At 56.5% G+C, this 24,683-nt stretch overlaps 3 protein-coding genes across 8 annotated transcripts; 2 read left to right on the top strand and 1 right to left on the bottom strand.

Annotated features, from left to right (window-relative positions):
• Positions 1 to 479: 479 nt before the first annotated feature.
• ovch1 (ovochymase 1) lies at positions 480 to 5,141 on the bottom strand. Its single transcript, XM_086023027.1, has 13 exons — positions 4,742 to 5,141; positions 4,585 to 4,644; positions 3,840 to 4,023; positions 3,703 to 3,778; positions 2,537 to 2,726; positions 2,292 to 2,431; positions 2,061 to 2,211; positions 1,947 to 1,985; positions 1,659 to 1,884; positions 1,434 to 1,591; positions 1,247 to 1,345; positions 788 to 924; positions 480 to 711 (listed from the first exon to the last, which is right to left on the bottom strand). Exons 1-13 carry the CDS (start codon positions 4,797 to 4,799, stop codon positions 553 to 555), a joined length of 1,677 nt encoding a protein of 558 aa, XP_085879153.1. The 5' UTR covers positions 4,800 to 5,141; the 3' UTR covers positions 480 to 552.
• On the top strand, positions 4,508 to 17,862 carry LOC147126258 (UPF0606 protein KIAA1549). Of its 5 annotated transcripts, XM_086023020.1 has the most exons (21): positions 4,514 to 5,525; positions 6,033 to 6,085; positions 6,333 to 6,508; positions 6,982 to 8,157; positions 8,234 to 8,316; positions 8,515 to 8,814; positions 9,548 to 9,734; positions 9,802 to 9,861; positions 9,945 to 10,096; positions 10,173 to 10,350; positions 10,664 to 10,848; positions 10,921 to 11,126; positions 11,360 to 11,487; positions 11,709 to 11,893; positions 12,179 to 12,435; positions 12,848 to 12,983; positions 13,973 to 14,236; positions 14,309 to 14,370; positions 14,466 to 14,587; positions 15,186 to 15,343; positions 15,440 to 17,862. In XM_086023020.1, exons 3-21 carry the CDS (start codon positions 6,376 to 6,378, stop codon positions 15,659 to 15,661), a joined length of 4,194 nt encoding a protein of 1,397 aa, XP_085879146.1. In that variant the 5' UTR covers positions 4,514 to 5,525; positions 6,033 to 6,085; positions 6,333 to 6,375; the 3' UTR covers positions 15,662 to 17,862. The 5 variants fall into 5 exon arrangements, with proteins under 5 accessions (XP_085879148.1, XP_085879146.1, XP_085879144.1 ...); XM_086023018.1 differs by lacking the exon at positions 6,033 to 6,085 and having other exon boundaries at positions 4,515 to 5,525; XM_086023019.1 differs by having other exon boundaries at positions 4,515 to 5,525; positions 6,033 to 6,508.
• A 1,229-nt stretch (positions 17,863 to 19,091) lies between these two features.
• svopl (SVOP-like) lies at positions 19,092 to 24,682 on the top strand. 2 transcript variants are annotated; one of them, XM_086021652.1, is made up of 16 exons: positions 19,092 to 19,321; positions 19,939 to 20,107; positions 20,193 to 20,281; positions 20,367 to 20,465; positions 20,776 to 20,847; positions 20,932 to 21,056; positions 21,452 to 21,515; positions 21,644 to 21,769; positions 21,850 to 21,978; positions 22,283 to 22,356; positions 22,444 to 22,628; positions 22,781 to 22,892; positions 23,009 to 23,090; positions 23,174 to 23,263; positions 23,372 to 23,485; positions 23,560 to 24,682. In XM_086021652.1, the coding sequence occupies exons 2-16, from the start codon at positions 20,008 to 20,010 to the stop codon at positions 23,569 to 23,571; spliced, it is 1,473 nt and encodes a 490-aa protein (XP_085877778.1). In that variant the 5' UTR covers positions 19,092 to 19,321; positions 19,939 to 20,007; the 3' UTR covers positions 23,572 to 24,682. The 2 variants fall into 2 exon arrangements, with proteins under 2 accessions (XP_085877778.1, XP_085877779.1); XM_086021653.1 differs by lacking the exons at positions 19,092 to 19,321; positions 19,939 to 20,107; positions 20,193 to 20,281 and having other exon boundaries at positions 20,452 to 20,545.
• Position 24,683: the final 1 nt, after the last annotated feature.

Below are 24,683 nucleotides of genomic sequence, written 5' to 3'. Positions count from 1 at the left end.
GTTTGCGGGTGGAGCATGCAGCAGCTTTTCTGATGAAAGTTGAAAAGATCCTGAAAGACGAACGTCAGCGTTTTGATTGACAAGAAACTTGCAAGTGTGTGTGTGGGGGTCGTTTCAGGATAAAACGAGGAAGTGAGGACGTCGCCGCGCATGCCGACGACACGCCAGCTGCTCAGATGATGATGGCGACGGCGGTGGCTTCTGCATCCAAACAGGTGGGATGGCTTTTAATGTCGCGCTTGAGGCGCAGCAGCCCGTCAACTTCCTGCGGCGGTTCACTTTGCCGCAAGTGTGTGCCCGCACGTGCTTGATGATTGTTGTGATGCTTTTTTTTCCCCTCTTCAAAGGTTTGCGATGTTTGTGGAGTGACGCACTTTGCAGCCGATGTTACGGGCTCAAAGCTAGCGGGTGCCGCTCAAGTTCTCTGCTATTTAAAGGCCATTAAAACCTGCGAAATGCAAAAAAGGGAAAACCAAAAGTCCAACTGTGAAATCTCCTTTAATGCTTTCTGTTGCAAGGCACGTTTTCGCAGCCGATCGGTCGCCGGTTGCATCACGCCTCCGTCACCTGGTCGATCCACGAGTGGTAATCGGCCACTTTGGAAAAGATGGCCGGCTTGCCGGGGTCACACTGACGACTGCCCCACGTCAGCAGTCCGAACAGGAAGTAGGTGCCGTGCTTCTGACAGAAGAGCGGCGCTCCGGAGTCGCCCTGCGCGCCAACAGGAAATGAGCACGGCGCGGCCCGGCTACCCGTCAAAGTCAAGCTGGCGAGCGGGAGGCGCTACCGTGCAGGCGGCGCCGGCCACCGGGTGGGCGCACACGTGGCCCTCGTCCACCAGGCCCCGGCCCCACCGGGCCCGGCACTCGCCGCGCTCCACCAGCGGGACGCGGGCGTGGTGCAGACGCTGGGAGTTGAGGGCGGCTGGCATCCGACCAGACAGACAGACAGAAATTGTTTTACTGACAGCCGATGCTCATTCGTCGCCGGCAGCCTCAACTTGGAACCAATCGAAACAATGGGAGGATTTCCCCTTCAGGGTGACCCTGTTTTTGCTCTGTGGGCCCATCTCTCTCAATTGATTCACCTTAGTTCCTTGTGCCATCTCTTACCCACCCCCCAACGCAAGAACTTAGTAGCGGTTGCGTCTGGCGGACTCGATAATCGGGGGGGGATTTTCACGTCGGTGGGGAGCATTCCCGTTAGCGAGCGCTGACACGAGCGGCGCAGCGCACGCGGACGTTACCCGTCGCCGACGTGGACCCCCAGCCGGCGCCGATGCATCTCCAGCCGTTATCCAGTTCCTCGTCCTCTTCGGCCAGGCAAAGCGGCGTCACACCGGCGCCTGCGAATGAGAGGCGTTAGGCTCCGGGTCGGGGTCGGGGCCGGAGTCGGACGTCGCGCCGCCGCCGAACCGGCGCACGGGGTCCCACCCAGTCTGGCGGGAACGGCGAGGCGGAGCAGCGAGAGGTCGTCTTTGGGAGGAAAGTCATCTTCCTGGGGCAGGTCGAAGACCCGCTCCACCGGGACCGTTTGGGACAGAGACAAGCCGAGATCGTGACCCCCCAAGATGGCCACGTCCTCTCCGGCGCTGCACCCAAGCAAAGAGGCGGCGCTGGGACCGACGGCGATCGGGTCCGTTCCGGCGGCGATCTTACCTGACTCTGCAATGTCGCGCGGCCAGCAGCCAGCGGCGGCGGATCAGCACCGCGCTGCAGTAATGGACGCCGTTTGCCTGGAGGCTGACCTGCCAAGGCCACGCCCCCGGACAGGCCTCCGTCACGTTCTCCGCCCTCGCCTCGCCGCCGCCCTTCGGAACCCAGAGACCGGCCGGGCCCGGAAGGTTCCGGCAGAGGGGCTTGCGTGGCTTCCCGCACCGGTCCTCTGCCGTCACACCGTGTTGACGTCAGCCTCGCGGCACAGCTGACGGGCAAATGCGAGCGTACCTTGGGCCGGCTGGACTGCGTAGGCCACATCCTGGTTGTCTGAAAGGCGGCGCAAAGGACCACCGTCGGAGCTCAAGTCGACGACGACGGCGGAGCTCGCGGCGCAATTCTTACCCATGACTTCTGCGATCCACGTCGCGTGCTCTTGGAGTTTGGTGTACACGCCGGGTTTCCTGGCCCGACCGCAGCCCACGCCCCAGCTCACCACGCCCGCTAGACGGTAGTGCCCGTCGGCGTAACAAGACAGAGGACCGCCAGAGTCGCCCTGGCAAAGGCGCACCGGCGTGTCAACACGCGAGCGAGCGAGCGAGCGAGCGAGCCAGCGAACGAAGGCGCACAGACCACCTGACATGCGTCGACCGAACCCGCTTCCTGTCCCGCACAGAACATGCGTGGCCGCATCCTGCTCTTGTAGTAGCTCTGGCAAAGGTCAAAGGACATCACCGTCACGTTGACCTCCTGCAGTCGGGTCACACGCGGCCCATCTGCCGGGCGGGAGAAACAAAACCAAAGACTTCCCCAGTCCCGGCGCTGCCAAGAAACCTTTTGGCGGAGCAGCCCGCTTGCCCGGCACGCATACACGCACTCACTTTCGCGCGTGGCCCCCCAGCCGCTCACGGTGCACTTCTCCAGCGCGGGCAACGGCGCCATCCACACGTGGATGGGGCGCACGAAGCGGTCGAAGGTCAGCGCTCGCTCCAGCCTCAGCAGAGCCACGTCGAATTCTTTGGTACCGGAGCGGAAGCGGTGATGGCTGACGATCGCCGACAAGCCCACCACCTGGGCCCCAATCACAACCTTCTTGAACACTCGTTCGGGTTTGGCCGCCGCACGCCGGCGACAGTGGAGGAAGCGACAAAATGCGGTCGGCAACGAGGGCCGTTGTTGCCCACACAGTCATGGTTCCCCAAAACAACATTGACGCATCCCCGGAAACTCAAAAGCAAGGTTTTGCCCACCTTCGTTTACTAGCTCGGCCGAGCCTTTTTCTTCGCCCTTGCTTGGCTCGTATGTGGTGAGCCCATTTGCCGCCGCTCGCCAACCGCCAATCGCAGTGCTTGTCACCGACGCCGCTTTGCATGCCGCCACTGGCCACTGACTCGTTCAGTCCAGATCTCAAAACTGGATTGGCTGCAAAATCTCGCGATCGTTTGCACGGCTTTTTACTTGAGCTTTGTTGCCGCCTGAACCGTGAAAGTGTCGCGCAAGACTGTGGACACGCACGCGTTCCCCTTGATGAAAAGCGACGCCGGACGGACCGCACCGCAACAGATGACCTCCCGGCGACGTCGCTTGCTCGCTCTGGTGGTGTGAAGGCAACGGATCGGATTAACAATGGCGGTAAGAATCCAATTCTGTCGGAGATGGCGTCAGGATGCGCCGCTCCTGACTTCAGTCTACCTCTGCCAATGGTGTTGCTCGCTTCAATTGACCGTGTCATTTGGAAACAGCGTCACGTGCTGCTCTCTCTGCTTTGTGGCAGGCCAGGCGCTTGGAGAAAACGGAGGCAAAATTAACTACGCCGCATCTGACCCTGGAGACGCCGGCCCACCGGGCAACAGCCTGCTACGCCTGATGGCAAGTCCGTCCCTGTCCGCGGGTGCGCAAGAAATTGCCAAGAACATTGTCCTGACCATCCGCAACTAGTTGTCATGAGTGAACCCGTGCGACGAGCTTTCCGTTTGGATCAAGATCGTGAAACGCTGTGCCCAAGCTAACGCCGGAGTTGCGACTTGGAGAGAGCAATCGGAAGCACCTGCTGGCCTTCCTCATCAGGGTTGTCCAGGTCGTGTTTTCCCGCCAGGACCGTCCAGAAAGACGCTTTGTTGTACCTGCGCCCACACAAAAAGTCAAACGTGGCGTCGTCGGCGTCGCGGCGGCGGCGGCCGGCACCTTCTGAAGCAGTGCGCCGCCGACACCACCCAGAGCGGCGCGAGGATGGCGCCCCCGCACGCCGGCATGGTGGCAAAGCGCAGCGCCACCTGCCACGGCCACGAGTGCGCCCACGTCTCCTGGCCGCCGATGATGCGCGTCTGCACTTCCTGGTGCGCCACAAACGAGCGCACCCCCGCCAGTTCTGAGCGCACGCACAGGCCAAAGTCAGGAACCGCTCGCGCCTTCCGAGCCAAACCAACCGTGGCGCCTTGACTTACGACTTTCACCCAGCTCGCAGGTGAAAGCAATTTTGCCCATCCAAATTCTGCTCATCTGTTCCCGTGCCCAAAACGTGTTCATGAATTAAAAATAATCATTTGCGCTACTAGAAGAATACGGGCTAAAACGAGAGAATTTCAAGAAACAGACAAACAGCTTTGTAACAAGCGGGCGACTCGGAAGTCACAACTGTCGCGTTGTGGGAGTGCCTGCAAGGGGCGTGGCCTCTGTCATTGACAACCGGCACCGGACCGCCTCGTCAGCATGTGAGCATCTGACTTACGGCAGCTCCCGTTCTCATCGTCTCATTTGTTCCATTTCTTTTCACTACGTCACATCTGAAGCTCGCCCATAACTTATTTGTTCGAGCAAAAAAAAGAAAAGAAAACAAAAACAACAACAGCAACAACTGGCGAATCCAGCGAGCACTCGTGACTGGGCAAACGTGTAAGTCAAGGTGTGCCCAACGTGGTTCGCAAAGTACCGTAGCGTCCCGAGAAATTGCCCGAGTGGCGCTCGCTTGGGCTTGCTTGTAGCGTCGCGTCTGCCGTCAGCATCGGGAAGGAAGGAAGGAAGGAAGGAAGGAAGGAGTGAAAGGCACCATCAAAGCGGCCCCACTTCCGCAACAAACCAATTCTCACCACAAACGACGCTTAGTCCGGCCACCAGAACCCGGAGCAGCAAAAGTGGCGGCGGCATCGTGGAGCGCTGACGTGCGGCGTGTCGAGGGCCCTTAAAAGAGATTCCGCACACCTGCTGCTGCTGTCAACCAGCTGTTGCCATGGAAAGCGCACTTTAATGGCCAGAGCGCGCGGTGACGTCATCGTCACCACCAGGAAAACGCCGTTTCGGTGTAATGGCGGTGACACACCGCGCGGGGTAGTCCGAGATGGAGAACGGGATTGTCCCACACCCGTGACTGCTCCGTGAACGCACCTCGCGTCGGTCGTGTTCGAGTGGGCTGCAGAACTGGAGAGTGCGCACGCGGGTCGGAACCGGCGCTGACTGCGGACCAAGCGCCCCTGCATCCCTCCCCGTCCCCCTCCTCCTCTTCTTCGTCGTCGTCGTCGTCGTCCTCCTCCTCCTCCTCCTTCTCCTCCTCCTCCTCCTCCTCCTCCTCCTCCTCCTCCTCCTCCTCCTCTTCCTCTTCCTCTTCCTCTTCCTCCTCCTCTTCCTCCTCCCGTGGGCGTTCTGGCGCGGGAGAGGCGTGTCGCTCGTGCACGATGGCAGGTCGATCCAAAGCGGGCTCGCTTTGGCTCGTTTCTGGTGTCGTCGTCTTTCAACGGCGCCGGTGACGTCACGCCGAATGGACCCTGATCGGATCGGAACCGGAGCCGAGGAGAAGCAATCGTTGCCGCCAGCAGGATGGAAGCCGGACTGCGGGCTGCGAGGAGCCAAGATTCGACGTGAGACAGGCCGCCGCCGGTACGTGCAGGTCAATCAGTTCGCGCAGCCGTCACGCGGATTGATTGATTGATTGATTGACTGACTGACTGACTGACTGACCGATTGAGTGGAGCTGAACGCGTGACACTGTTGACATCGTGAAGGAAATTGAACGGGATGTTTATTTATGTATGTATAATATCAAAGAGGCCACCTCACTATCGGCGTTGTGAGCATGCGCGCACAAAGGTAGGACGTGTCGACGGGTAGGAATCAAGGAATTTCAGAACACTGCCGGCTGCTTTGCATCCTCGGCGGCTTGCATGCCCACTTGAGTCATGGCGACGATTTCTTGAGCACCGCAACTTTGAGGAGCCTTTTACCGGAAATTGCAGTCGTCGCCGTCACCATTGCGTGCGGCTTCTTGAAAAAGACATGACGGGGACTGGGTGACGGCCAGGCTATCGTAATTGTCACCTCAGAAGGATGACGTTTTGCCAAAAGCTGCCATGCATGAGCCTGACCTATGCTGTGCTCGCCCTTAAGTGATTTCAAGCAAGCGCACATTGATGCCCAGGGCAACAACAACCAAAAAAAAGGTGGGTACCGCACCGTAGCATTCAACTTTGATGTCAAGTTGGTGGCCGCAAACCACAGCGTTTGCATGCGAGCCGTGCATGCCGTAGGTCCGCCCAGACCGAGGTTCACGTCCGAAAGAAGCCATGTGCTGCTTTTGGAGCAAAGCTGACGTGGGAGCGGCCGTCGCTCCGGGCTGCTGTCCGCAGACGATCACCATCTCCATGCCGCAGACGGAGTGCAACGTAAGCGAGCGCTTTTGTGCTTCAGGTCCTCCTGACTCGATCGCGGCGGTCCAGAGCAGGGTCCAAACATGGAGCCGCTCGTCCCCGTGGCTCCCAAAAGCAGCACGGAAGCAGCGCAAACCTCCGAGCGGAGCTTCACTTTCCTCTGGCTGCTCACCGCGATGCTGGTTTCCATGGCGACGTCCACTTCGCCCGCTGGAGGTAGGCTGCGGATGCACCCGATCGCTTGTCGAAAACATTTGCCGCCTTCAACGGGTGCAATGTTGACGTGCAAGCAAGGGCCTGCGCGGTCCGCCAAATCAATTCCAACGTCGTGTCCTCCTCACCGAATGCAAACGGGGACAACAAAGTCAAGCCGGCTCTCATACACTTTGGGACGTTTTTTCACAGAACATGCATCCTTGCATGAATAGTCTTTTTTAAACAAAAGCCGAGTGATTACAGGAATAAAGTTGCAGCAAACCAAAGTCTGACAAAAATGATCTGGCCTGTAGATGGCGGCAGAGTCTGCGACATTCCCCTGCGATAAATGCGAGTTGGCTCTATTCGGATCCTCCGCACGCATTTGATTTCTTTTCTCCTTTCCCAATAACGTTTGCGATGCAGCCTAAATCGTTTTTGGCCGGCCGATGACTCAAGACCCTCTTCGCTAATGTCAAGTGTTCTTGTCTCAGGTGAGCCGGACTGGTCTTCGCCCCCACCTCCGACTTGGTCGCGTCCCCTCCCGCTCAGACCTCCCGCAGCCAGCCCGGAGTCCGGTTACCGTGGTAACCGTGGCAGTCTGGCGGAGGATTCCGGCGCTCAGGGAATCCACCTTCTCCTCAAACCACCGGACCTCCTGTCCCCCAGCCTGACTCCGCCGCTGGCCCCCCGCAGCGGGCCCACCCCGCCCCCCTCGTCGCCGTGGGAGCCGGGCAACTCCCTGGAGGAGGCCTGGGCTTCAGGAGACTACCTGGAGACGCTGTCCATCGTGCTTCCCGATGGCGAGGACCTGGCCACGCCTCTTCCCAGCCACCCCTACGATGACGATGACGACGACGACGCCGGCGGCGACTGGGCGCTCTCGTACTTACCTCGGCGTCCCACCCCGCCGCTAGACTCGCGCTTTCTTTTTTCGCCCTCATCCACCTCCCGCGGCGTAACCCCGCTCAGCCGCCCCGCCCGCCCCGATGTCTTCCCCACCTGGGACGACGACTACGACCCCGAGGACTTGGCACCGCTGCGGCCGACAGAGCTCCTGCTGCCCGACATGAATAGTTTGGAATACTACACCAACCTTTTGGCGAAGGAGCGGGTGAAGGAGGGTTCCCGCCCCCCCTCGGGCGAGCGGGAGGGCCAGGAGAAGCACGGGGCTCACGTTCCCGAGCCGTTTGCCCCGCCCACGTCGATCCACAACAAAAGCGGAGCCGGCCGTCCCTCCGTGCGGACCGAGGCATCTCCGAGTTGGACTTCCACTCCGCCGGGGGAGCCTGAGCGTCCGCTGGCAGACCCCAGCCCTCCACCGTCCCTCCCGAGTGATTCGGAGCCCCCGACGGTTGCTCTGTCTGCCCCGGAAGTAAAAGAGGTCTTCGGGCCGAGCAAGCCTCCTCCTAGTTCCAACACGACGGGTGTGGTGCTTCCGCCCCCCCCGCCGGGACCCCCCACCCGTCCGGAAAGAGCGCAGGGTCCCGCAGAGGCCACCGACAGGGCGGGGAGGAGCACGGCTCGAAGCTCCGCCTCCGCCACCCAGAGGACGGCCGTCAGCCTGACCCGAGCGCCCTTGGTGACCACGCCCAGGGCGGCCCACACCCCTCCCGGCAAGCAGTACCTGTGCAACGTCGGCAAGCCTGAGTCGTACCTGGTTAGAGTAGGTACGGCCGCGGCGGGTCACGTGACCTCGGCAGCGGTCGGGCTGATCCGAAAGCCACTAACGCGTGCCGTGTGCAGGTGGTGCCAGAGGCTCGGCGGCCGGCTTCAGTCAGGTCCGTGAGCTCTTGAGGAAAGAGTTTAACCGCTCGGTGGAGCTTCAGGTACGCACCGGCTCACAAATCCGGAATGCCGTTTCGGGTATGACGTGCTTTGTTCAAGTTGCCCTTTTGTTTGTCTTTTGGCTCATCTTGAATGACTTTTCACGTTTTGCGTCAGCCGCCCGACCGCCCGCCCGACCGCCCGCCCGCCCGCCATCTGGGCTGCTGTCGGCCGATTGACAGATTGTTGTTCTTTGTCAGTTCTTGCGAACGCCGTCCAGTTTTGCCTTCCGCGTGGTGTCCGGCCCGTTGATCTACACCGCCATCTCTGTCATAAACGCCCTGCGCCGACCGCAGCGTCTCCCGGGCCCGCTTCCCGCCGTGTCCGCCCTCTACGGCGTCCCGGACGTCAGGTACCAGGTCCACACGGTGCTGCTGTTCGTTCCCGCCCACGTGGACATCAGAGTCTGCGACTTCAGCGAGCGCGTGGAAAGCGGCCTGCTGTTGGCGTACGGCCAAAGCCGCCGACGCTCTTCGGAGTCGGGCGCCGTCAGCGTGCAGGTGAGTACGGCCGAAGTCCGACGACCCCGCTTCACGGAAGGCCTGCTCCGGTCACATGACTTGACTCCGCTCTGACTGCCTTGGTCCAAGTTGCCAAATTTGGGACTTGCTTGGCTCAAATGAAAGACTCCCTCCCCTTGATGTTCGTGAAGCGTGGCCTGCCTGACTTGGAACTTCACCACTTGCCTTCTTTTTGAAAATCTGCATCTTCAAATAGTTTGTTTTCAAAAATAGGACATTATAACGGGGAAGCCGATTGTAGGGGCGCAGCTAAGAAATGCTTTAGAAGTCGAGTATCCGACGGAAAATTCTATTGAATGACGGAGGATTGGGATCAAATGCGTTTCTTGCGCGGTTAAACTTGAGAATAAGCGTCAATCCGGCCGTTTTCAGCCATCTCAGGGGGCGGCCATTTTGTCACTTCTGTCGCCTGAAAATGACAGAGCAGTTGCCCGGCAAGCATTTTTCAGCCGACACAACCGCCGGTCACCAGTTTGACTGGCGATGTTCAAACTCCTTTTTGTTTCTTTTTTTCCCGTGGGAGCAGGAAGGGAAGCCCCTCCTCTTTTCGGCCGGAAGCCACCCGGGTGTAGTCACCCCAGCGAACAAAAGCACGCGAGACCACAATCTTGTTCGGCCTGAACTCGGCATAAGACTTGAGTGGGACTCGCGGGACTCCCTCCCAGCTGCGCTCCACTCAACCGGCCTTTTCCCCACCCGGTCTTCCGTCCAGCTGCTGAACATGACGCTGAGCTCGACGAGGCCGTCCGCCGAGCAGAAGCTTCCCGTCGACATCGTGTTTGCGGTGCGGGACGGGCGAGGCTACCTGCCGGGATTCGAGGTCAGCCGGCACTTGAGGAAGCTCAGCCTGGTGGAGTTCAGCTTCTACGTCGGCTTCCCCGCCCTGCAGATCGCCGAACGTAGGACGCATGATCGCGCGCATCCCTTTGCGGGAGATCAGATGAGCTGATTACTGCTCTGTTTCAGCCTTTCATTATCCCGAGCTAAACACCTCCCATCACCTGAGGTCCACGTGGGTCCGCACAGGTGAGAACACTTTGGTTTTGACGCGCCGGCCGCGGGAACTCATCCGGGTCACTCGGCTGATCGGGGAAACTGGACGCTTTCAGTCTTGCTCGGCGTTCCCAGTCAGATCTTTTCCGAGCGCAGTTTTAAAGCTCGCGTGGAGCGGCGCTTGGCCTTGCTGCTGGAGGAAGGACTAGGAGCGTCCCGCGGGAGGCGCTGGAGGAGAGCCAGCGCCGTGGCCAACAGCAGTCTGCAGGTGGGCGCCCCGTCGGGCTTCGGCCCTCCTCCGTTCCGAGGCGCTCGCAAACCACGCCTTCTTTCGATGGCCTCAGGTGGTGCGGGTGTCCAGGTTGTCGGGGCCGGAGCGGCCCCTGGAGGTCCTATATTTTGTGGAGGGGCCGGGGGGCGCGCGGATACCGGCGGAGGAGACGGCGGAAACCCTGAATGGCTTGGACCTCCAGAGAGCCGCCATCGTCCTGGGACACAAAGTCCAGCGACCGCTGGCCCAACGTGAGTCGCACCCCGGGGACGAGACCTGCGTCCCTCCCAGTGCGGAAAACAGACACGGGCCGACCATCTGCTCGGCAAGTAGAGGAGAGCGCTTTGGGGGGAAAGAAAAAAAAAATCCATCAAAAATGTTTTAAAAACGGTCCTGGCACATTGCTGCTCTGACAAGTGGCCGGCAGAAAAGCATTTCCCAGCTCGGCTGTCCTATATTCTGGTGTGTGTGCGCTTGTGCGCTCCCGCCGTGCTGCGGCTTGCTCCTCACTTGTCCTTCATGAGTTTCTCATTGGTTGGTCTCCGTTTGCTGGCCTGTCCCCAGCGGTGGAGACGGCGTCCGTGCCTCCGTCTGAGACCCAAAGCAGCAGCGTTTGGCTGATCGTTGGAGTGATCGTGCCAGTCTTGCTGGCCCTCTTCATCGTCATCCTGCTCTACTGGAAGCTGTGCGGCTCTGAGAAGTTGGAGTTTCAGCCAGATGCCATCAACACCATCCAGCAGAGACAGAAGGTAAGTAAGGCACGACGAACGCGCCGTTGCCTTGGCTGCCGCTCCCTGCCGACGCGCCGCCTCGTCTCGCAGCTTCAGGCCTCCAGCGTGAAAGGCTTCGACTTTGCTAAACTTCACCTGGGCCAGCACGGCAAAGACGATATCATGGTGATCCAGGAACCGGGACCGCTGCCGGCGCCCGCGAAGGAGGCCACGCCCTCTGACGGCGGGGACCTCAACACCCCCAAATCCAAAGGCTCGTCCGGCAAAACCGCTCGAAGCGCTCGACGCCGTGGCAGGTCAGTCGCTCCCCGCACGGAAGCCTTCCGACACCTTCTCGTCCGCCTTCACTTCCGAGCTCCTTTCATCAGCGCGCCGGACGAGCGCCGTTCGTCCACGTGTGCCAGGGCGGAGCCCACGACAGCCGGCATGAGAGAAGGGGTTGTTGCCGGTTGACGGGGATGCTCCGACCAATTAGGGTGTGACCTCGTGCCTCTCGAGGCCGAAACAATAAGATGGCGTGTCTCAACAGGGCCAGCCAATCAGAGGCCGACTCGTTAGGTAGCGACCAATCAAGCGGCAGAGAGTCGGCCGAGGAGAGTACGCGACCTGCGGCCGCGCCCGCCGAGGCCAAGCAGCAGAGGAAGCCGCCCAAAACTGGTCAGAGGCGCATGGCGGCATTTTTGCTTTTCCTCATCGAGGGATGCATTTTTTCATGTCTTTGTTGTTTCGTTCTCATTTCAAATGAGGAGGAAAGAAAACATGCACGGAAACATGAGCGCTTTCACATCCCAGCGCCTAATTTTCTTGCACGCTTTGATGGTTTTTCTTTGTCTTTGCCCCTTCTGACCCGGGCGGGGCCTTCCGCCTTCCTCTTGTAGCGCCGTCGCTCGGAGATGAGCTCATGTCGTCATCCTCCATCTTCGACCACGTCGACCGTCTTTCCCGCGGCTCGTCGGACTGCGCTCGGAGGCCGGCCGGCAAAGTCCAGCTGATCGCCATGCAGCCGCGGCCCGGCGCGCCCACGCGGCCCAGCCCGTCCCTCTCGCAGAAAGTCAGCACAGAGGTGAGCTCCGTTGTCGGGGCAAGGAGAAAGATGGGAAGACGGACGAGTATGCCGACCAAGACGGGAAGTCGGACGGAGAAAGGCAGCTAGGCGGAGGGCCAAATTGGCAGACGAGCACGGACGCGAGTAGACAAAGCAGCGTGTCTACGGACGAGAAGATTGACAGCGATGCCGATGTTTTTTCAAAGCTGATCTTTGGTCAATAATAGCACCGAGCTTGATGTGGGACAGGGCGGCATGGGAAGAGGAAGGAAGGCAGTCATCATTAGCGCAGCTCTCCTCCAGGTGGCGCTGCGACACAAGTCGGAGATGGAGCAGCAGAGGAACAAACTCCGGCAGCGCGCCAAGAGACGAGGACAGTGCGAGTTCCCGTCCATGGACGATATCATGGACGCCTTCGGAGATGGTCCCGTCCAGACCCAAGTGGCCCAGCGTCTCTACGGCTCGGCCCACGAGGACCACGCGGACTACGCGGACTACGCGGACTACGTCCTGCAGGCCGACACCCCGTCCCCCCCGACGCCCACCGACGAGCGGCGGAGGTAACGCCCGAGCCCCGCGTCCGTTTCTCTGAGCTCGAGAGCACCCGATGGAAGTCTCGCATCGGCTTCTCTGGCTGCAGTCGCACGTTTGACCTCGATGCCGTTGGCGAGCGAGCGGGCCGGCCGTTGTGTTGAGTCGCATCTCTTTGATGCGGACGGACTGCAGCCGGGAGGAAATGTCTTCCGCAAACAAACAACGAGGAGGCGCTTCGGCTCTCAGTCTGTCCCTTTCCATTCTGAGCTTTTTTTCGGAAGGAAATGGAAAAAGACCAAAAGCTTTATGGAATATCAAAGACTCATTTTTGTCACGGTGGCGGTTCAGGCCAGCCGGATGCGTCCTGGTGCCTCTCGTTTACATTCCGACACAAATAACTGAATTTTTCGCCTCCTGTGCTGCGCTTTGTCCGTGCAGAGGCAGGCGCTCCCCCCGGGGGCGGTGCGCTCCGATGGGACCGGGCAGTCTTCCAGACACGGATCAGGACCGCCTGCTGGTGGACCAGGGCGCCACCTACAGGAAGTACCCGGGAGTCAACAACGTGGCCTACATGGTGAGAAAGGGGAAACTGGACGGTCGCCCGCCGGTGATATGGAGCGTCAATCAAACAAACGGAGGCGGGCATTGACGGACGTCCGTTTTGCTGACGATTGACGAATGATGGGACGCCGTTTAAACATGACGGACCGACGAATGGCGGAAGTGGCTTTTCAGCGTAATCAGCACTCACAGAGTCGTCAGTGACGCTCCGTCAGTCTGCCGCTGACGGACGGACGGACGGACGGACGGACGGACGGACGGACGGACGGTTCGTCCGTCACTAGTTTCCTGACAGACGGATTGACGACTGCAATTCAGTTTGTCATGAAAAATGCCGGACTGACGGACGGGTACCCTGGCCGCTGACGGATGACGAATGACGGACCAGCAAAACTGAGTCAAATGCCCACCTCTTTCCTTGATGTAGCGCCTGCCATACACACTGCCATTTTGATGCAAGTTTCTCTCTACGAGCAATGACAAAAACAAAACGTTTGTCCTGGTTGAGCTGTAAGAAATTCTCTGCCCTAAAACGCGCCAAAAGCAGCGGTCGTCTGGAGAAACGTACAGCCGAGGAGCATCAGCGCAACGCCAAACATGTCTTGTCTCGTGTCCCTGCCGAGTGGCAACACGTAGCGTGTCAATCAAAAGGCGGTGGACCGAGAAGGGAACCTTTGGCAACCGTGACCTCCCGACTAGGAGTGCGCTGCTTGTGCTCTAAAATGCTCTGAAAGGCGGAACTCGGATCCAATAAGGTGGACGACGGACTGGTCAGCGGGGCGAGCAAAACGATGACTGGACTGCTCGTCCGTCAGCCAACGTCAAGCCACATACGGGCAAAGAGTCCAATGAGCTGCTTGCGAGCCAGTCGGCGTCGGTCGGGCCGCGACGCGGGGCTTGACTCGAGAAGCTCCGATGGCGAGCCGGACCAGCTAACCACTCGTCCATCTCGGCGGCCTTCCAGTAACAAAGGACTTGTGTGTTGTCTGTCTTCTTTGTCAGTCGGACCCGGACCTGCCCCCGGACCCCCGGAGCCCGTCCCCCACCGATGAGGTGTTCGACGCAGAGGCCGCCCCGGCCCCGCCCCCGTACATGCCGCCGCAGCCCTCAATCGAGGAGGCCCGGCAGCAGATGCGCTCTCTCCTGGACGACGCCTTTGCTCTGGTGTCGCCGTCCTCGCAAGGCCTGAGCCCGGCCCTCCCGGGACCCCTGGGGAGGCAGTGGGGCTCCTACCCGGCGGGGCCCTCCCACGGCCCCTTCTCCACTGTGAGTCCGCCGCCCCGCAGCTTGCCCTCCTCACCTTGCGGCTCGTTCAACTTCCTCTTGTCGCCGCCGCAGAGATACGCCGAGCTGGGGGTTTCTCCGACCTCCGGCCTGGGAGCTCAAGGTCATCTGCAGAGGTGACCGCAACCCCCACCTCCGTCCCTCCGCCTCACCCCCTCCCCTCCAGCGCTGTCGCTGTAGCATCTGATCGGGACTTTTTGGTTTCTCACAGACACAGCTCGGGAGGCTTTGTCTCCAGCGGCGAGCAGCTGCAGGATCCCTCGTACTCCAGCAGGGGGCAGTACAAACAGCTCCCGTCCTCCTCCAGACCCAGACCTGTAGGAGGCAGCACAGGTACTGCGCCTTTGACTGTGACCCCTCGCCATTGGGCCCTCGCAGTTGAGTTAAATGCAATATATGCAGTGCTTTTACTTTGAAAGTGGTGCTTTTATTTTGATACGAGCCAAAGCAACTGTATGCCTGTAATGTTGCCAACTTGCAACATTTTTGCTGTATTTAGTGCCTTTTCCAATTTCTCCATTGTGACTGTTTAAAAAAACCCCAAAAGACTTGCAAAAATGCCACCAAGGCTCCTGATTTCAGCAACCTCTTATTTCCTGCACGGTGGACGGAAGAGGGCCGGCCTGGGGGTGACGTGGCGATTTTGGACAAGCTTGACGGGGAATGGGGCGGTTGCTGGCGTTGGGCGAGATTTGCCCTCCTCTCAACGTTTGCTAGACTGTAGGTGTTTGGGGTGTATGATCATTTCTCATCGTATCGTTTCGCATGAAAATCTCTAATCCTTGATAAAGTAGAAGGACGGCGCGAGTGCCAAAATATGCCAACGGGGCCTTTCTCAGCGAATTGTTTTGCTTGTGCGGTACGGAAAACCGCAAGAAAGATGGCGATGAACGACTCGTGAGGGACTTTCATCTCCATCTTTTGTGTTCAGCAGGCGTGCAGCTCCAGCACCTGACCCAGGTGGGTTTGTCCAGCCAGATGGGGGCGTACCCCGCCGTGGGTCGCAGCGCCTCGGGACCCACAGGCTCCTGCTGGAATGAGCGACACTCGGACCAGGACTTGTCCAGACCCGCGGCCAGCAGGGAGGGCGTGAGTGTTGTCGCCATCTAGTCGGCGCTGGCCAAGTTAACACCTGTCATTAAAATTTGTTTTCTTTTTCTTTTTTTTTTTTTGTGGTCGCGGCAGGCGCTATCCTTCCCCGAATTCTCGTCTTCGCCGGTTTTCCAATTGCCGAGCTCTTCTCTTCGGGACCCTTCGGCGCCGCCTGTCCTCCTCACCTCCCCGACTCCCGAGTACCTGCCCGAGGACGCCTCGCCTTCCGCCCACAGCTCGGCCTCCCTGATCAAGGCGATCCGAGAGGAGCTTCGCCGGTTGGCCCAGAAACAGGCCGTGACTAGCTACCCCTAGAGCGGCTCCCCAACTGACTGCTTTTTCAGGACCGACTGGAACAGCCGCCGGAACCCGATGCCCAGTCAATCGCCAAACCGTCTACGTGACCTCCGGGAAATTTACAGGGTTTTTCATGTGTCCATCCGTCATCCTCCGCGTCCATTTGGACTGCGGTCGGGCCGCCCCGCAAATGGTTTGTGAAGTGAATCTTTCCGCGGGGCAAAGGACTAGAAAATGTTTGGAATGGATTTCTTCTTCTTCTTCAGCGATGGTCAGAGTCTTCCCACAAATACGTCTCTCCCTTCTGGCTCTCTGGCAAGAGAGGACGCCCCCCCCTTCGGAAGAGAAAGTTAAAATTGCGGGGCGGATGGCCCTGGTGGCTTCCGGACCACATTGTGAAGCACGTCCCGACCTTCTGTGGTGCTAAAAGTCTCCATTTTGTGGTCATCAATCACACCTTTGCCTTCCGCGTTCTCATCAGCCAGGGCGACCACGTGTCCGTCTTAAAACCGTCAGTGAGGCCTTTGGACTGGAGGTGCTTTCCGGTACGGAACATGATTGAACAATTCTTATTAGTCAAGATATCCCAATGAGCACAATATGAAAGTAGGAGTTGCTCCTCAGATGTTTATTATAATAGCTTGCAATTATATATTATATATACACACAGTATATCAGAGATGGGATCAAGTCACATATGTGCAAGTCTGTGTTGACAAAGTCAAGTCACTTTATTAAGCTGCAGTGTATAGCTTTTTTCTTTTTGGTTAAAAAAAAAAAAAAAAAAAGTCAGCCAAGCCACTACTAGAGGTGATGACACAATGCGCTTCTCAGCTCCTCAAACATCTCGCCGCATTTTTCACTACTTGATTTTATTCGCGTCTTTTGGAAGACTGCTTTTGGTTAATGCTTTTCAGTGGCCGCGAATTATGCGCAGATTTTCACGGTTCGTGCGCCGGCCCGGTGCCAATCCCCCGGGAAAATTCCCTGTGCACCGGGTGCCCCCTTGATGGCACACCGAAAACGATATCGCAGAAATGGCACGTTTTCCCAAGCAGTAGAGGCTCAGCGTGACCCCTGGTTTCTCGTTTGCAAAAAGCAAACGAAACATAAACTTGCTTCTGTAGCCCAAAATGAAAACGCAATAATGACCTGAACAGGATCCCAATGTTGTCCAATCAATGGCATGGTGTGGAGGTGGGTGTGGCCTAGGCCTCGTGTCAAAGCGCCTGCTCAGTTGTTGGAATGCACAATTCCTCTCAGCTCAGAGGGTGACCGAAGCGATGCACTGCAACTTTCGTGCAGTCTGTCCCGCAGTGTCTGGTCTGCAGATGAAGAAAACAAATCGACAAAGGCTGATCGTGTTTTGGCCAAATGATCTTTTATTGACCATCTTGTACGAAAATAAAGGACCTCATAATGTCCCGAGTCTTTAACTTCCAAGTCCAGGTTTTTGCCAAGTGAAAAATAATGAAAGCAGTGACTTGCGTCGCCTGGAGTTTGAGTAGCGATGACTCGATTGCCCATCTCTGATATATGGAGGGAAAAATGTTTTAGTCGGTGTGTTACGTTGAAGAAAAGAGACGGGCGGGCGGGCGGCCGCCCCGCTGTCGTAAACTCGTACTTGTGCTGTAGCGTTTGGCTGTCGTATTTGTTAGCTGCACGCTGGCTGCTGTCTTGAAAAGAACTTTGTGCTAATTGCTGGCTCTCATATCACGGCGACTTGGTTCAGTGGAGGAAACCGGTCCGGATCAGAAGCCGCCTCCGAACCAAAATGTAGACCAATGAAAACCCGCCGTCGGGCAGATATGACGCAAAGGTGGCGTTTTGGGAATCGCGACGGGTTCACCTCTGCTGATTGGCTGATTGTCGCTTTGATGTTGCAATAGATGTCGGTCTCGACGATGTTTCCGCATGTCCTCTTGTGCGAGGCGTTGAGTCTGTCAGCATGCTGCTAATTTTAGCATGTTGCTTCATAGAAAATCATGTCAGATGTTGATTTGCTTCATGGTTGTATTTTTCAATGGCAAAGAACAAAAAGTTAGCATACATTTGATGTTGAAGAGAAAACGAAATATATCTATATACAAAGTATTGAAGACCCGCCCCGAAAACGCTCTGATTGGACTGTTCGTCTTTCAGTCAAGCTGTGCGGCGGGGCGGCCACATGCAATCACATGGTGCTACTCTTGATTAAACTGTTGAGGTTGGCAAGACAAGTTGCTTTACTTTTGTTCACACCTCATCAAGTATTTCCAGAGCCTGAAGATTGTCCACACATCAAAAGCATTGACGAGATGTCCTCAAACGTTTTCTTTTTCTGTAAATGTAAACCGTTGAAGCGCGGTGCTTCACATGTCTCTTAACTGCTCCTTCCACTCCAACATTAAGCACCCCCTCCCCTTTCTTACTGTACTTTCCAGTTCACAAAATCTTTAATATCCCTCACTATGGCAAGAAGCCATGAAGAAAAATCTGCCAAACTTCCCATTTTCCAATAGTTCAGGGGTGTCGGACTCCTTTTTGTTGCAGGCCACTTTGTCGTTATGGCTTCCCTCAGAGGGCTGTTATGACAGTGAAACCAACTACATGTTCCATCGTCTAATCGTATTATGACATAAACACGAATGAATTACTATTTCTGAAATAAGGAATCAAGGATTATAGGTCAGTTACTGTAAAAAGTGGAACATGACTATCTTGCAAAATCTTTAAGTTATCTATTAGACGCGAGCCACCCGCTTTTGTCCTGCTCAGGGGGCGGCCGTTGCGCTGTCGTCTGAAAATGACGTCACGGTGGCTCTGGGGTCAGGTAAAGACCAATCACGGATGACCTGATTTCTGAAGCCATGATTGGTTGTTACCTGAGCCCTGAGCAACTGTGATGTCATTTTCAGTCGACAGCAAGTGGCAAAATGGCCGCCCAATGAGATGGCTAAAACGCGTGGATTTTGCTGCTTAACTCATATTCCGCAAACGCAATATTCATCAGAATGCCGTGTTTCGACTAGTGGAGCTGCATAGAACATGTTCTTGTCAAGAAAATCCGATAGTTATCTTCCCCTGTAAAAGTGAGTTTCCCCAGGCCCCTTATGTGTCGTTCAAGCCTGCTTTTACGCTGCATTAGAAGAAGGTGGGAAAGCGGAATTATCCCATTGGGACTGTCCCGTTTCCGAGTCTGACCTCAACAAGGATGGCTGATTCTGAAAACTTTGTTGTTCTGGTTCATCGCAACACAATTTGACCTCCAACAAGCCTCCTTCCATTATTCATTTATTTCACTAAAGAACTTAATGCAGGGAGATATCGGAAGCTTGACACCTGTTCAGCAGTTGGCATTAATCTCAAGTGTTTTGCACTAGGTTTTAATGTAACATAAGCTTGTGCACCTTTTGAAATACCGTTCGCCACGTCTAAAAGCAGCTTATTTGAGCAGCTAAGCGAGCTTGCATTTGCTCCTGCTCGGCTTCCGTACGCATTCCACCTGTGCTATCGAGCTGGGTGCGCTCCTCCCACTTCGGACCAGCTGCTGCTTCCGTGTTCACCTGCGCGCGACGAAGCATCATCAACAAAAAGAAGCAAGACGACGACCGGCCGAACCGGAACAACTTGCGAGGCCGCAACGAGTTCTCGGAACTTTCTTCATTTTGGAGCCACCACGCAACGTCCAATTTGTGTGTGAGTTGAGACCGAAACCGCCAGACTCTGATCCACGTTCACTTTGTTGAAAACCCAAAAGATCCGATGTGCTTCGGAAACACATTGTCGGGCGTTGCGCTCTCAAATAACAGTTTTGGAATAAATAAATGCGGGGAAACGGTACCCGTGTGTAAACCCGTTTCGGTGAAGGGGGAAACGTTTGTGGTCTCAGCCAATAGCTAAACTCGATCAATTGGCTTCAAGTGGTGGCTTCAAGCAGTGGCGGGCGGCTGCTGGATTTTCCTCCAGGGGGCGCCACACACACACACACACACACACACACACACACAAATGCAACGAATACAGCATCAGACTTCTTTGGGTGTGTACACTATAATGTAGGTAGAGTTGCGTAAAACGTTGGGAGTGCTTTTATTTTGTTTAGACGCGTAGCACCCCTAAATGGGCTACAGACACGCCTATGGTAGGGGGCAACATTTTTGTAAATGGGTCACAAATCAGACAACACATGAATTGTCAATCATGAACTGAATACTTCTCCTGCTCATGTCAAATAAAAACGGATTTACGTGCGATTTGATATGTTTTTATTGAACCATTTCCCTTTTCATGTCTTCTTGTTTCATGTCCTCTAGGGTTAGGAGTCCCCTAGCTCCGTTTATTGGCCAGTCGCCACCGTTTCCTTCTTCTGTTACGCTTCCAGAATGGCTGAAAGCATCAAGACTGAACTCGTTAGCGCCATCTACCTGCAGGAGGTGGAACTGTCAGAGCGCCAGGAGTCCACGAAGCGCAACAACAACAAAGGTGCCCTGGCCTCAGCGTTTATAAGAATCGAACTTTCTGCCAATTGAAATGTCATCAGAGTGTGTGCGCGCTTGACGTTTTTCAGAGCAAACGTTTACGGTGGAGGAAGCAGTGGAAAGCATCGGCTTCGGAAGATTCCATGTCTTGCTCTTTGCCATTGTGGGCAGCGCCAACGTAAGGCGACTTGACGGGCGCCTTCCGCGGCTGACCCAAAAACCTTCTGGTGTGTGCGTGTGTGTGCGCAAACGCGAATGTGTAGATCGTGGAGGCCATGGAGATTATGCTGCTGGCGGTGGCCTCTCCCGAGATTCGCTGCGAGTGGCGTCTGGATGACTGGCAGGTGGCGCTGGTGTCCACTGTGAGTTGCAATTGCAATTGAAATGAGCTCAAGCGGCTGCTGGCATCTTGCTGCCATTTGCTCCAAAACCTGCATGCGCCGTAAGCCGGCAACTTTTTATCACCTGGGTTTGGGTTGATTCCTGAACTGTTTTTCCCATTTTTTTTTTTTTATTTTTTTTTTTTTAGATTTTCTCAAGTGACTGTCTTATACCTGTTTATATTTTATACATGGACAAATTCATCTTGGAAAAAAATGTTAGTGTCTGTAGGTTTTTGCATTTGTCCATGTTTGTTTGTTTGTTTCTTTTCGCTTTTGTGTGTGTTTCCAGATGGTGTTTTTCGGCTTCATGGTGTGCGGCGTGCTCAGCGGATATGTGGCGGACAAATACGGCCGCTGGAAGGTTGGCGCACTCTTTGGCGTTGCGGACCGGAACAAAGTGGTGCGAGTGGAAGACCTGAACTTTGTTTTGCGTGGACGCGGTCAGGTTGTTTTTGGAGGTTTCGTGTGGAGCGCCTACTTCTCCCTGCTCACCTCCTGGGCGCCGTCCTACACGTGGTTCATCTTCCTGCGCAGCATGGTGGGATGTGGCGTGGCTGGAGTCTCGCAGGGGTCAGACGCACGCACGCACGCAACTTGACACCCCGTCCCTTGCACTTGACATTTTGCCACTTGAAATGTTTCTAATCATAGTTGGAGGGTATCGTGGATGAGTCATTGGAAATTGTCATTGGTTCTTTTTCCACACGGACTCTTACCGCACACTCGCGCGGGCGGCGTTAAGGGCAAGCCAGGGGGGCACTCAATAAAAGAAGCTAAAGTGTCTCGCGGCGCTCGTAAAGTGCACTTGACCGAAATGGTGACGCAACCGCACGTCTCCAGTCAAGGAAACTTGGCTCGTTAATTCCATACGGCCCACCGCCACATGGGATGCGTGTGTGTGTGTGATTGCGCAACATCAAGGGTGGGAAAGGGCGTACTGAGCCGGCGGCGTGTGGACTGCGCAGGTACGTGCTGAAGACGGAGTTCATCCCAACCAAGTATCGGGCCGTCCTGCTGCCTCTGGCCGCCGTGAGTGCCTCGCCCACGCCCTCGTCGGCGACGTCTCCCGGCCGGTGGCGAGACGCAATGCCTCCCTCCCTGTCTCCCTGTCTCCCTCCCTCCCTCCCTCCCTCCCGCCCTCCCTCCCGTGTGTTCAGATCTTCTGGATGTGCGGCTCCATGCTGATCATCATGCTGGGGATGTTGGTGGTTCCCACGCTGGGATGGCGCTGGTTGATCCGCATCTCCGTGGCACCCAGCATCCTCCTCCTCTACCTCTTCAAGGTGGGCGCTCCGCATCCGCGTGCTGAGCAGACGTGTCCGAGTGAAAGAACCGCGCGAGCGTTTGCTTGCTCCCCGTTCAGTTCATCCCCGAGTCGGCTCGCTTCAACGTGTCAGCGGGGAACGCCGCCGCCGCCATGGACACGCTCAAGTGGATCGCCAAGATGAACAGAGCGTCTCTGCCGCCTGGACGTCTGCTGGACACGGTGGCGGTGCGTGCGGGGCGGGGCCTGTGGGCGGGGCGGGGCCCGTGGGCGGGGCTCTGATTTTCCAGCCGCGTTGCCGACGCACGCTTTGTTTCAGGTCCGACCTGCTTGGTTGTGATTTTTTGACTTGGCATGTATGTATTGTATGACTCGGCGGCCTCGATGACGTTCAGTGTCCCTCGCTCGGAACGTTGCGTGAACGAACCCCAATTTGCTCTCTTAGTGTATTCCAAGAAAGAGCAAAGTGCAACCCGGTTTTGATTTGTCTTGCGGGCGAGCGAAGGTTGCGACGGCTTCTTGGCTCTTTCAGAAGGAGCGAGGCAGCTGGCGGCTTCTGATCAATTCCACCTTCAGGAAGACGTCGGTCCTTCTCTGGTACTCGTGGTAAGGCGACGCCCGGGTGGCGCAAAGAACGTCCGAGGCCTCGGCTCACGCGCCGCCGTCGTCCCTTTCCGGCCCCGCCGCCTTCAGGTTCGTGGCGTCCTTGGCCTACTACGGCTCGGTCCTGAGCAGCTCGGAGCTTCTGGAGAAGAACTTGTTGTGCGTGACGGACGGCGACCGCGTGCATCGGGTAGAGGGCGGCCGCTGTTACTGCGTGCCCTTCGCGGCCAGCGACTACCAGACTCTGCTCATCAGCTGCCTGGGCGAGCTTTCACGTGAGTCCCACGCCGGAGACGGACGGCGGCCGTCTCCGACCCTCAGCCTCCGGACGCGCTGCCGTGGTTTTCGGGACAACTGGTCAACCCCGGCGCGTCCTCCTCGTGGCGTCTGTGTGCTCGCATTGAGCATCCTGCACCTGCCTTGCCAGTGATCCCAGTCAACATCTTGCTACTGAACGTTTTGGGGCGGCGGAAGACTTTGGTGGTGTTGCAGTTGGCGACGGGCGTCTTCTTCCTGATGCTGAGCATCTGCACGAGCATGTAAGAAGCGGGCATGCCGCGCGGTCCCGGTCCCCCGGTACCCCGGGTTCCGGTCCCGGTCCCGGTCCCAGTCCCGCCCCCGCCGGCGCCCGCTCAACCCTTCTGTGTGCCTTCAGGCTGGGCTTCACCTTCCTTTTGTTCCTGCTGCGCTCGCTGGTCTCCATGAACTTCACCGTGGTTTACATCTACACGGCCGAGGTACGTGGGTCGAGACGTTTGTTTGGAAGTAGCCGCCGGTCATCAGCGGGTGTTGACCGGCCTTCTGCGTCCTCGTCTGTCAGGTGTATCCCACCGTATCGCGCTCGCTCGGGATGGGCTGTTGCACGTCGGTCAGTCGCATCGGAGGAATGATTGCTCCCTTCATCGCGCAGGTGTTCATTTCACTATTGGACGCGGGGCGGGGGGCGGGGGGCCGTACTTGTGCGTGTGCGCATTTGTGTTGAGGCCGCATGCGTGGCTCTGCTTTGCGTCTACTTCAGGTGCTCATGTCTCGCTCCGTGATTCTGGCGCTGAGTCCGTTTAGCATCGCATGTGCGCTCTGCGCCGTGGGAAGCTTCTTGTTGCCCATTGAAACCAAAGGTCGAGCTCTGCTGGTGGGTTTGCGCCTCTTTTGTTTCGCCTCACTTGAAACAAACTCACACGCTTGTCTGTTTTGGTTCTTTTGCAGCAAATGTCTTGACGATTCCCTCTGGAAAAAGCGTTTGTCATGCTGTTATTTCTTGGCCAGTTTGAAAAGGAGGCGGCGCGGTGGCATCTGTGGCCCGCATGTCTGTCTCACTCTCAACATTGGAGTTTCAGTTCAGATCTTGCGCATTTTTTTTCCCTCTCTCCCATATTTGAAAAATCTGCACGTCAGCATCATCGAGGACTGTGAATTGTCGCTTAAGTGCTGTGAATACTTCAGTCTTTTTGTGACCCCGCAGTTTTTTATTTTTTATTTTTTGTCTGAAAGCGCACATGAACGGACATAGCCAAGCGGCATCCATGGAAGCGTGCCAGAGTTGGCACAGTTGCTTTCTTTAGTCTACCTCCCACCCTCTGCTCGCCCCTCGCCCGAGGAGGAGGACAAAAAAAAGTGGCTGGCCGCTCGTCATGAACGTCAGAGAGGCGGCCCATCAGATTGCAACAGGACCTTGCCTGCTTTGGAGCAGGGGCGGAGCCATGGGTGAGATTCATGAAAAAAAAGACTTTTCAATTTTTTTGTAAATGATTCTGAAATTATTTTTGAATTTGTCTTTCGTTGTTTTTTTTTGTTTTTTTTTAGTGTATTGAATATTAAGAATGGAATAATTGTGGTTGTCTAAGGAAAATCTGAACTATTCAGTTTGTCATTTTATTTGAATATAGGATGTGTCAGGACAGGAGGATTGTGCGAAGTTGAGAAATATTCAGGCCCACCCTGATTTTTCCAGGCCCACACATTCTGGCTCCACCCCTGCTTTGGAGTCCCCAGAAAAGAAAAGAAAAGCGTTGCTGGAGATGCACACTTTTAGCCATTATTGAAACCTTGTTTTTTCTTTTCTTCAAGCCACACGAAACTGTCAAAGCAGTAATCAGCCCATACTTAATTAGGACTGAATGTGACTTTTGAATGTATTTCACCATGACAACATGAATTTGCTGACGCTGGCAAATGTGATGGTGTCTGAATACGCAGGATACTGTGAACCCCTGCGGGAAAACGGGCCTCCGAACAAACAAGTCCTTCCCGTTGACTTGAATTCACTCCTCGAGATACTTTGTGCGCGTGTGTCAATAAATACGATCCGTATCTGGCATCTCAGTCATAAT

Source organism: Filicampus tigris, chromosome 22 (assembly GCF_054856515.1).
Source record: "Filicampus tigris isolate MCC_2025a chromosome 22, RoL_Ftig_1.0, whole genome shotgun sequence".
NCBI lineage: Eukaryota > Metazoa > Chordata > Actinopteri > Syngnathiformes > Syngnathidae > Filicampus > Filicampus tigris.
This window is presented reverse-complemented; position numbering and strand designations above follow the sequence as displayed.

Coding starts and splice junctions, on each gene's coding strand:
- LOC147126258 (XM_086023020.1), top strand. CDS start 6,376: ATGGAGCCGCTCGTCCCCGTGGCTCCCAAAAGCAGCACGGAAGCAGCG. Junction 10,849..10,920: donor CCATCCAGCAGAGACAGAAG/GTAAGTAAGGCA, acceptor CTCGTCTCGCAG/CTTCAGGCCTCCAGCGTGAA. Junction 11,127..11,359: donor AGCGCTCGACGCCGTGGCAG/GTCAGTCGCTCC, acceptor GTGTCTCAACAG/GGCCAGCCAATCAGAGGCCG.
- svopl (XM_086021652.1), top strand. CDS start 20,008: ATGGCTGAAAGCATCAAGACTGAACTCGTTAGCGCCATCTACCTGCAG. Junction 21,057..21,451: donor GTGGCTGGAGTCTCGCAGGG/GTCAGACGCACG, acceptor TGGACTGCGCAG/GTACGTGCTGAAGACGGAGT. Junction 22,893..23,008: donor CTGAGCATCTGCACGAGCAT/GTAAGAAGCGGG, acceptor GTGTGCCTTCAG/GCTGGGCTTCACCTTCCTTT.
- ovch1 (XM_086023027.1), bottom strand. CDS start 4,799: ATGCCGCCGCCACTTTTGCTGCTCCGGGTTCTGGTGGCCGGACTAAGC. Junction 1,346..1,433: donor CGCCGTTCCCGCCAGACTGG/GTGGGACCCCGT, acceptor TCTCATTCGCAG/GCGCCGGTGTGACGCCGCTT. Junction 925..1,246: donor GGGGTCCACGTCGGCGACGG/GTAACGTCCGCG, acceptor GTCGGATGCCAG/CCGCCCTCAACTCCCAGCGT.